Here is an 11,717-nt window from a genome sequence, read left to right as displayed (position 1 = left end):
AAAAAAAAAAAAAAAAAAAGTGCCAGAGATCGGAGTAGTATGTAGTGATAAAGGGTCAGTCTGCTAAGAAGACTAATGGGCACACACTAAACGGAGCTGTAAAAATATAAAGCCAGAACTTTTAGAACCAAAAAGAGAGAGAGATCTACAATTATCCCACAGACATTAAAACTGCTCTAAATAATTGAGAGAATAGCTGGACATAAAAACCAGTATAGGAAAACTCATCATATCATCACATAATGAGCCTGTCAACATTTGTAGAACATTCCGCCCAATGACAGAAGGTGCATTCATCTCTAGGTGCATGAAACTTTGCGAAGATGGACCATAGCCAGGGCTAGAAGATGATCCCCCCCAAATTTCTTAGACTTAAAATGATACAGAATGTTTTTTGTCTAATCATGTTAGAGTGAAATTAGAAGTCAGTACCAAAAGAATTCCGAAAAATCTTTCAGCTCTTAAGAGCTCAACAATATAGTTTCCAATAATTCATTCAAGGAGGAAGTCTCAAGGGAAACTAAAAAATATACCAAGCTGAAAAAAATAGGTATAACTCATGAAAATTTATGACGTTAAATGTTCACACTTTAAATGAGGGAAACAGATCAGTAACATAAAATGCCACTTTAAAAAATTAAAATATAAAGAGCTAAATATAAGAATAAGCAGAACAAAAGAACTGGCATGGACAAGGGCAGAAATCAACAAACTAGAAAAACAAGACAACAATAGAAAAAAATGAACTCAAAATCTGTTTATATTTTAAAAGATTAATAAAGTGGCCAAACTCTAAAAAATGCAAAGAAAACAGAGAATATACAAATTAAACTCAACAGAAATGAAGTGGAAAATCAGTACAGCTCCTATAGCCAGCAAAAGATTACATGGAATTTTCTTACCACCTTCCCATACATAAAGACAAATAGATGAGATGATGATTCCTAACAGAGTTAATTCACACTAACTTGATTTATTCTCCATATAGTGATACATGTATCAAAATATAATATTGTACCAGTTATATATAAATGTCAAATCTTTTATTTTTGAAAAATGGGCTATGTGAGAATGTATATACACTGTATGTTGCTTCTAAAAGTCTTCTTACAATGACAAAATTATAGAGATGGAAAATGGATTAGAGGTTGCTGGGTTAAGGCTGAAGAGGTGATAGGAGGGTACAGCCATAAAAGGGTCACAAAAGGAGCTGTTGAGGCAAAGGAATTGTCCAGTGTTTTGGCTGTACTGGTGATTTTGTACTCTAATACAATAAATATTATTTGTTATGACAAAACGCTTTGCTGTCTGTGTGGCAAGTTGAGAAGGACAGGAAAATGTTGCCGCCGGAGGACTGGGTAAAAAGCATGTACAGTTTCTGTATTATTTCGAACAGTAGTACATGAATCTTTAGTTATCTTAAAATAAAAATTTAGCAAAAGCATCACAAAAATTTTCTTAAATATGGGATAGCATTCATTTCTAAATTTATTATTACTCTATTTAAAGCTAAAACAAATGGAAGAAAGTGTCCTACAGTTTAACGGAGTCATTAATATTGTAGTAGATCCCTTAGTTAAGTGTTCTAAAAGTATGCAAGAGTCTGTCATATAGTAAAATTCAGAAAAATAGATCAACATTGTGTCACTATTTTCTATCCTGCTAAACTCTGGATGATTTGGTTTATTTTGTGATACAAATGTTTTTTTGTGAGGGGGCAGGGTCTCCCTATGTAGTTGAGACTGACCTGGAACTCACTATGTATCCCAGGCTGGTCTCAAACTCACAGCAATCCTCCTGCCTCAGCCTCCCAAGTGCTGGGATTACAGGCGTACACTACCATGCCTGGCTACAAATGTATTTTTTGATGGAACAGTAAATACAATGATTTTTTTCATTTATTGGGCAATAATTTGTGAATACTTGAAAACTGATTTTGAACACCTTTAGTTTTCCTTTTTCTGTATAATTCATGAAATTTCCTTTTTTCTCTTGCTATTTTTCTTTTTTGTTCTATTTTCAGATCAATATGCTTCTCAATTTTAAGGATGACAAAAGTGAATGTCCATGTCCTGAAGAAATTCGTGACCAACTCTTGGATTTCCATGAAGATTTGATGACACATTGTGGTAACATCTCCTTGGTTTACAACAATAAATATATATTTTTAATCCATATATAAGATTCACTACATATTTGAATGGTATCTCTGTGAGGAGGGTGTTAGCGTCTCTGTGTATTAGAACTTAGAAGTTCATATACGAATGTTTCCTATGGCAAACTATGTGGCAGTTCAAGGGGGCCTGAAAAATCAGAGAGGCAGTAAGACCATGCTGAAGATGACTGAAATTTTCTCTTTTCTCCCTCTTTCCTCATTGTTAGGGAAGGGGTAAGGGGGACATGTAGCTCTAGGTGGGTGCAAGACGTGTCATGTAGAGGTACAAGATCCCAATAATGAATGAAACTGTACTGTATACCTAAAATGTACCAGTAAGCTAAAAACAACAATAACAACAAAAAACCCAAAAGAGAATTGATGAGATATTCTATATGTATAGTTCTTTATTCCTTTATAACATGATATAGATAAGCCCTGTCATTTAATGAAAGAAAATAAATTAGTTATTCTTTCACTCACACACACACACACACACACACACACATCACCAGTGGAACTGTGTTTATCTTATTTTAAATGAAGAGAACACATGTGTTCATTTTATGAATGACAAGCGTCACTTAGTATCTGAATTTATACCATGCATATAATATAAAGAAAGGAGTACTCTAAAACATTAGAATTATTGGCACAGATATAAAGCATTCCCTGGTTTAGGACACCTAATTGTGCCTGTTCTTTGTCTCTCAAGTTATCAAAATACAACCGACCTTTTTGGTGGGAAGAGAGGTTAGAAATTGGGCATGAGTGATGTGGTGGATTGGTTAGGTCCATGGCATCTGAAGGCAGAATTCTCGATTACTCTCTTTGCTTTTTCCCATGCTAGGGATTGAGCTTGATGAAGATGGGTCTCTGGATGGTAACAGTGATTTAACCATCAGAGGACGCCTGCTGTCCTTGGTGGAAAAGGTGACATACCTGAAGAAGAAACAAGCAGAAAAGCCAGTTGCAAGTGATGCCCAGAAATCCTGTAAGCATACGAATGAATTCTGGCACAGGAACCTGACCATGACATTTATTAATGAGTGCACATTCCTCTTATATTTACTCTTGAAAGAATATCATACTGAGTTTTTTTTTTTTTAGTGAATGAATATTATACTCCAAAAATCTAGCAAGACCTTGGAGTTCACAATTTCCCAGAATCAGAATCTTAACTTCATGGTGATAGCTCCTAGAAGTAGCCAACGGTGACAAACTGTATTTTCAGGACCAGGGTGAGAGGTTGCAGCAGGACACGGGTGGATGGGCTTTCAAAAGAAGTAATTCAGATTTTTTTATCAGATACTCTCATAGAAAGTTTAAGGGGAGACATTTTGCCCTCATGTATAAATACTATGCTTATAATTGATTTTAAAGTGATTGCATCAAAATAAACCTTTCTTTTAAAAGCTGAACAGGTACTGATTATAACCATATTTTGGTTTTAAAACATTTCCAAAGTGTTATGCCTTTCTGGTTCATCCTTATCCTATACAGTGTGATTGCAAACTACAGTACATCTTAGAATGAAAAAAATTATCACGGTAAAGTCACATTGTCATTCATCCCCCTGTAAATACTCTCTCACTATTTACAAAGTTCAATAAAAAATATGGTAAGTACTGCTGCCAAGTGTCATGCAATGAAAAGGAAGGCTCATGAAAATATTGTGCTATGTCCTTTTCTACCCTCTTCATCAGACCTGTTACTGTGCAACTTCTAGCTCATCCTCGGTGTCACAATGATGATGAAAGGTAAATATTAATTTGATTGAGGATATCAACATCATGGCAGCTGCAAAAATGCAACCTAAGCCACTTGTGAAAGGCTTCCAGGACTGCTCCAGAAAATGGCTAGAAGAATAGGGTATGAATGTGAGAAGCAAGAAGGAGCATTTTGAGAAGAATTAAGAGCAATGCATCTTTTATTGTAATAATTTTGTTTAATTTAGACATTCCCTGTATTTTTTGATCACATGTCATATTTAACTGAGAACAAAGGGTGCTACTCCTGGGAACAAAATAACCCCCCTCAGCTCTGGGTTCCTTGGGCACGGCATGGTCATCCTGATGGGGGTACCCAGAACTTCTTAGGGACCTAGCTTATTACTCCACTTTGAAGAGTGTCATGATTTTAAGATGCAGTGCTGGCTCGTTAAGGGGTTTTCCTGAAAAAAAGTAATACATTCACTAAAAGTTTTAATAACTTACAATAAAAACCCTTCATCCATGTAATTACTTCTAAATTTGTTCTTCAGAGTCACAACCAAGTTTGACTCAGGTCATCTTCAAAATTATAGTTCAAAGGTTTTTATTAACCACAATTTGTTGTTAGTGGATTTATGATCTTATTAATGACTATGATTTTGAGACTTGTGGAAATCTATTATGGCACAGTACCTTACTAGGTATATAAATCAGTCACATCAACCCCACGTAATTTGGCTAAGTTCCTTTGAGAGATTCGGAAGTTTGCATTATTTTGACATAAATAGTGTTTCATGTTATATCAGAAATAATGGTGTACAATTGAAATAACATCCTATTTTAATATATCTTCACAATCAAATTCTTTTGAAGATATTTTAAGTGACAGTCCAGAATTCTCATTTAAATAAAAACATAATTATTTGTGGTCACTCTTGCAAATGACTGAACTGAAGATAAGCAGCTGGATAAGCACATATCTTTAAAATCTATGACTGACCTTTATAAGGATATTCATATCAGATCTTCTGGAAGGAAAATAGTGGAACCAAATAGTGGACCAAATTCAGGAATAAATGGTGGATCCAACTGATGAGTCGCATAAATTGCCATGCCGTCAGTTACTTAGGGACTGGCAGTAGTAATTTTGCAAAAGAGTTTGCCATTTTGAAAGAGCTTGTTTGATGCTAAGAATACCTGTTAAGGAAAGTTTTTGTATTTTGATCCTGGTGTGACTTAATCTTTATTGAAATAGGATAATATTGAAATGAAGTTTATCTTCTTCAAAGACTGTTCCTAGCCTTCTCAATTTGGGTCCAAATAGAGATACGACTTTGGGGATTTGACCTATGAACTTGACACGTTCGACTGATGTGTCTTCTCTTCCTGTTTTCCTTGTTTGTATAATGTACTCATGGTACCACTACAGCCAGTCTCCAGCAGTTGATTTCTGAGACCATGGTCCGGTGGGCTCAGGAGTCTGTCATTGAAGACCCTGAGTTGGTGAGGGCCATGTTCGTGTTACTGCATCGACAGTACGATGGCATTGGGGGCCTGGTCCGGGCGCTGCCAAAGACCTATACCATCAACGGCGTCTCTGTAGAAGACACCATCAACCTGCTGGCCTCCCTTGGGCAGATCCGTTCCCTTCTGAGTGTAAGGATGGGCAAGGAAGAAGAGAAGCTTATGATTCGTGGATTAGGGTAAATTATTTAACTATGTGCTTTGTCTTGGGAATGTCTTCTAATTTATAACCAATCAGTACTGTAATGAGTGCATTAATGCAAGTATACAGTCTAGATTATATGATCCTGGTATTAAGTCACTGTTTTGCTAGAGATTATGTTTTTCAGCTCAGCAACTAAAGACTAATTTTACAGCAGAAGGTAAGGAATCATGACAATTAGCTTAGAGTGTTTTCTCCAGTTCCTCAGTAATATACAATTATACATAAAACTTAAGATAATAAAAACACATTAAAAACTGTGGTGAGTGGGGAGCATGCAGTCAACCACAAGAAATAATAAGGAAACTTTTCTTCATGTACTGGGCCTTTGGAAAAAGGAGGAGGGAAATACTTTTTAGTATCCCATAGCATGACCTGTGTGTCACATGGATTTGGTGGTTAAAGTTTATATCCCATATTCAGAAGTGATGACAAAATAAAGAACATTTTCTGAAAGTCATCATTCAAAGACCTTTTAAATTTGGGGCTATGAAAATAAGGTGGAAAGGACACAATGACAGAAACTTAAGCTATATAAATTAAACTGTAATGAGAAAAAATGCTGGAAGATGTGCACATCTAGAATGTAAAACATTAAAAGTTGATGAAAAGAGAAATAGGAATAAAAAAACCCTAATGCAAAAGAAGAGACAATGAAGGTCCCTCCCGCATGAATAAGATAGGTCACAAAGAAATAATAAACTAGATCCAAGAATCCTAGAGTTGGTTCTTTGAGTAAAAGTAATTAAGTAGAATAACCCAGCTTTTTCTTTGACACCCCTATGCTGAGGAGATAAACAGCTGTGTCAGGACACAGTTGTATGATGTCATTTATGTGTACACATTAATCAGTTTTCCCGCTGCTAGCACTAAGTACCAGGCGCCCACAACTTCAAGGAAGAAAAAGTTTATTTGGCTCATGATTTCAGAGGATTCATTCTGTGGGAACCGGTTCCAAGGTAGAAACATCAGGGTGGAAGGACATACCGGAGCGAGACTGCTTGGTTTGTGGAGGTCAGGACACAGACCGGGAGACCAGCCTGAGAGATAAAGGGGCAAAGATCATATGTGTTATCCAGTGTTAACCTCTATAACCTACCCAGACACACCCAGAAACATGCTTTACTAAACTTCTATGTGGTTTCCAAGCCAATTAAGTTGAATCAAGTGCACCCCATAGTGCCACTTTAGTTCAGAAAACAGTATATCGCTGTCAGCGTATTTGGTACCCAGATTCATGAACAGAGACTGCAAAGTTATATTTCAAATGCATTATGATGGTTGTATAATAATAATGATAGTGATAAGTTTAACAGAACCAAGACAGAAAACAAAAGCTTATCCTCAAAAAGCAAAGGTTAAGTTATCTTCGTATGAGCGTGGATCTTATCTGAATATTAGCATTTAAATATTACCTAAAGAAGCCTCTTATCAGATATGATTTGAATTGACCAGAAGAATGCCTTCATAGAAATGAATTCTTTCTTAAATACGCACATAAACAATCACATATATCATTAACAAATACATTGTTTATTATTGTTAAATTCAAAATAGTATTAAATAAAAGCCCACTTTTGTTGTATCAGAAATATTTCACATAAAGGGCTTGCCTAGTAAATGATAACCTAACTGCTTGACAGTATAATTATAAATCTGCTTAAAGTCAAATAACTAAAATTTATTAGATGATTATGAGTGATTCAATTAAGGAAGTCAGATTGGAGAAAGTTTCAGTTTTTTGCAAGAAAGTATTTTATGCAAAAAGCTCTTGCATTGATATGACCTTAGATTATAATAGAAATCACAGAGCTTTTTATTTACAATGAGTTCTTAGATTTTGACACATATCCTACAGTAATGTTTAATTCAGTAACAATATGAATCATTTAAAGTATTTTTTACTGTTTCTTAGAATTGAATGTTTATTTTAATGAGTTGGATTACTTGTACCTGGACATCATAAGCATTCAGTTTCTCCTGGAGAATATGCATTTTTTCGAGCATAATATATGAAATGATAATGTGAATATAGCAGAAGATATCACTGCTGTAATTTTACATGCAAATATTGAAGGTAGTACTAAAAATTGCATAACTAGGGCAGGGAGTATAGCTCAATGGAAAGTGCTTGTCTAGCATACATAAGACCTTGACTTCAATCCCTGGTGTCACAATAACAGCAAGGAGAATATGTGAAAAGCAGAGGTACTTAAACATCAAGAATTTATATATAGCCAGGCATGGTGGCTCTTGTCTATCATCCCAACCCGCTGGGAGCCTGGGAAATTCAGTGACTTAGGGGGACTGTGCCTCAAAGATACAGACAGACAGACAGGCTGGAGACATAGCTCAATGGGAAAGCCTTGGGTTCAATCCCCATCACAAGGCAAAAAATGAAAAAAAAGAATTTATATATGAACATGGTGTAACACTGATGGTTGTCTCTAAACAAAAGAAAGCTGAACACACGGTTAGATTAGGAATGTGTCCAAAATATATTTCATGTAACGAATGTTTACATATTTAGAACATTTCTTGTCATTGAAAACAAATAATTTATATACCACTTTTGGTAGACTATCAGTATTTTTATAAAAATTCAGTTGCAGTCATTAAAATTTGTGGCTTAACTGTGACCACTCTTACTTTTCCATACCCAAACATTATTACTAAAAAACCTACCAAAATCTTAGATAAATGTTCTTGTAACTTTTTCTCTGAGCTCACTGCTCTCTTCCATTTCTCCCCTGTCCTTTCTAGGGACATCATGAATAATAAAGTGTTTTACCAGCACCCTAATCTCATGAGAGCACTTGGGATGCACGAGACCGTGATGGAGGTCATGGTGAATGTCCTTGGAGGTGGGGAGTCCAAGGTAAAGGCGAGTCTTTGATTCCTGGTTACTATTCAGTATAATGTCCTGAGTACGTGGGTGGCAGAGAGTTCGTAACAATCTTAAATCCTCTTTAGAGGACTGCTTTTAAAGAACACCACCCTTGAGATTGAGAGTTGGTTGTGCTACTTGTCATTTCCTTGGTGGTGATAATCTTTCTACTTTACGCTGTGTAATTTTCTTTCCCCTAAATTATTCTAATTTAGGGCTGTCCAGGAATTTCAAAAGTTAATGCACCCTAATTTATTTTGAATTGTGAGTTAAATCCAGCCATCATCATTCATGAGGCAGACAATTGGCTCCACTCAATTTCTGAACTATTCAGGACTCAACAGGGATTCTCTGGAACATATCTGTTGTAAGATTATACAGTGATGGTGCAACCACTATGGAAATCAATATGGAGATACCTCAGAGAGCTGGGACTAGAGGTTCCATTTGACCCAGCCATCCCTCTGCTGGGTATTTTTCCAAAAGAATTAAAAGAATCACACCACAGTGATGTATGCGCACCTTTGTTTATAGAGACACAGTTTGTGATAGGTAAAACTTGGAAACAGCCCATTTGCCCATCATTTGGAAACTGGATAAAGAAGATGTGGTTTTTCTATAAGATGGAATACTACTCAGCCATAAAGAATGAGAAATTAGGTTCATTTATAGGAAAATGGATACATATTGAGGATATACTTCTAAGTGAAATAAATAAGTCACACATGTGTAAATACCAAATAGTTTCTCTGGAGTGAATAAACTATAATAGTACATAAAATCCTATTGAGATAATTGACAACGTGAAATAGGAAGAAAAGGGCTAGCAGTGTAGGGAGATTGAGAAGAGTAGGGGAAAGGTAGTAAGGGAAAAGAAAATAATATGAGAAAATGAAAAAATGGAAATAAAGTGATTGTAAATGGGAAGGGGAGGAGGGGGGTGAAGGGAGGGCAGGGACAAGGGGAAAAAATGAGAACCAAGACCTGTCATGTAAAGGTACAAGGTCCCAGTAATGAATGTGACTATACTGTAAACCTAAAATGTACCAATAAACTAAAAAAAAGACTATACAGTGAACTTTTAAATTTTGTTTTAAAATAATGTTCTTTAAAATTAAATTGGTAAATTGACATTAAATAAATTAGTGTAAATCAGTATAATTTTATAGCTTCTAAATATACAAAATACTTTTCTATACTTTAAATTTTAAGATTTTTTTTCGCATTACAGAAATAAGACTATATTTCCCATCATCAGGCTTTCTACCAGTTAAAAAGACTTGAAAAGATATTCATAATATATTCCATTAAAGAAGGACTTTGGGGAGCATCTGGGGTAAGAAGTGGTGTGTCCGGTAGGGCCCACTATCAGCCTTGTAGTCCAGGGGCTCAGCACACAGGCTGTGTGCCAATCAAGGAGGTTTGGAGTCTCCTCCTCCTCCTCTTCCTCCTAATAGGAATGACATATTATGGAGTTCCAAATACTAAACTGTGAATCTTTCAGAAATTCTCTCAGGAATCCTTTCTTTTTCTCACTAAAAGTATCATTATTCATATTAACCCAACATTATACAATCAAAGACTGTATAATTTCCTAAGAAAACACAGCTAATAGTAGTAGTCAGAAACCATAACTGAGTTTCCTGATCTCTAAACCAAGGCTCTTTGCTACCTTTGAGTTTAGGTATTAGGTTAACTGTGGACCCCACCCGCTGATGGCAATGGGGCTTCTGACTTAGTGCCAGCTTTGGTTTTCAGTGGCTCAAGACCAAGACAGATTATTCTACGTCTTTGAAGATCTTCAGTATCTGAGGTTTGGCACACATGGGCACATGTAGATTGATGATGTGATTGAGACCTCAATGTTTAAGCTCCTTTTTATCAGGATCATTTGCTTTCAATAACTACCTAAATGCTCTTTATATAGGAAATCACCTTTCCCAAGATGGTGGCCAACTGTTGCCGTTTTCTCTGTTACTTCTGTCGTATAAGTAGGCAGAATCAAAAAGCTATGTTTGATCATCTCAGTTATTTACTGGAAAACAGCAGTGTTGGCCTTGGTAAGTAAATGTATGACTTTTATTTAATCTTTCAGATAAAGTACATAATACATTTTAAAATTAAATTTAATGTTAAAAGTGAACAAAACTTTGAAAATACTTTTCTCAAAAGAAATACACCAGTGGGCAACAGGTATATGTAAAAATACTCAGCATCACCAAGGCATATTAAAGCATATAATAAGATAGCCTCACACTTGTTAGAAAGACTGTTATAAAATTAAAAATGTAACAAGTATTGTTTAGAGTGGAAACCATTACACACTCTTGGTAGAAATCAAAATCAATACAGCCAACATGAAAAACAGTGAGAAAATTCTGCAGAAAGTTAAGAATAAACTGTCCCATGATCATACGTGTGACATATATTCTTCCAAAAGAAGTGAAGTCATTATACTGAACAGATATAAACACTCAGATGTTCATTGTAACTTTGTTAATGATAGCCAAGGTATAGAATCAACCTTGGCATGTATCAATAGAGGAATGGATAAAGATAGCATGGAAAAAGGACTGTGTAATTCTTTAGAAAGATGGACAGTGTGTCAGTTGTGACAGTGGATGAGTCTGGTAAACATTATGTTAAGTAAAAAAGGCCAAGGAGGGGTTGGAGGGAGGGCAGGGAATTGGGGAAAAACTAAGAACCAAGATGGATTATGCAAAGGTGCAAATTTCTAATGATGAATATCATTATATCGTATACTTTAAGTGCACCAATAAAATTAATTAAGAAAACCCCAAACACTGAAAGGTAAATGCCACAGGAGCTCACTTATGAATGGAACAGTAAAAAGTTGAGCTAATAGAAATGGAGAATAGAGTAGTGGTTACCAGGAGCTCAGGGTAATGGGCTGAATAGTTGCTGAAATATACAAAATTTTACTTAGTAACAGCGTATTCTTAAAAATCAGAGAATACATTTTAAGTGTTCTCACCACAAAAATTGTTAAGTAGCTGAAATAATATATGTTGATTCATCCGATTGAGTCATTCCATAATGTTTATGTATTTCGGAACGCGTTTGCACATAAATATATGACATTTTTATTCAAAATAATTATTTTAAATTTAAACTTTCAAACGATTTATAGTAGTGCAGTATTGTAGCATGTAGAAATGAAGTTTTGAAAAACAGCGCCTGTCTATGTGGAATTCGTAGTCTGATCCCGTCTTTGCT

The 11,717-nt window shown here is 35.4% G+C and overlaps 1 protein-coding gene across 1 annotated transcript in view; it reads left to right on the top strand.

The window, feature by feature from the left end:
- The window catches only part of Ryr2 (ryanodine receptor 2), a 409,294-nt gene that overhangs the window by 224,534 nt on the left and 173,043 nt on the right, over nt 1–11,717 (top strand). The window contains exons 39-43 of the mRNA XM_033761774.1: nt 2,024–2,129; nt 3,006–3,149; nt 5,297–5,570; nt 8,357–8,471; nt 10,408–10,540. Of these exons, the coding sequence (XP_033617665.1) occupies nt 2,024–2,129; nt 3,006–3,149; nt 5,297–5,570; nt 8,357–8,471; nt 10,408–10,540 (772 nt within the window). The remainder of the gene's footprint in view (nt 1–2,023; nt 2,130–3,005; nt 3,150–5,296; nt 5,571–8,356; nt 8,472–10,407; nt 10,541–11,717) is intronic.

Source organism: Fukomys damarensis, unplaced genomic scaffold, assembly GCF_012274545.1.
Source record: "Fukomys damarensis isolate Sample0158 unplaced genomic scaffold, DMR_v1.0_HiC HiC_scaffold_10, whole genome shotgun sequence".
Classification (NCBI taxonomy): domain Eukaryota; kingdom Metazoa; phylum Chordata; class Mammalia; order Rodentia; family Bathyergidae; genus Fukomys; species Fukomys damarensis.
Note: the sequence above shows the minus strand (reverse complement) of the source record. Positions and strands in the feature narration are given on the sequence as shown.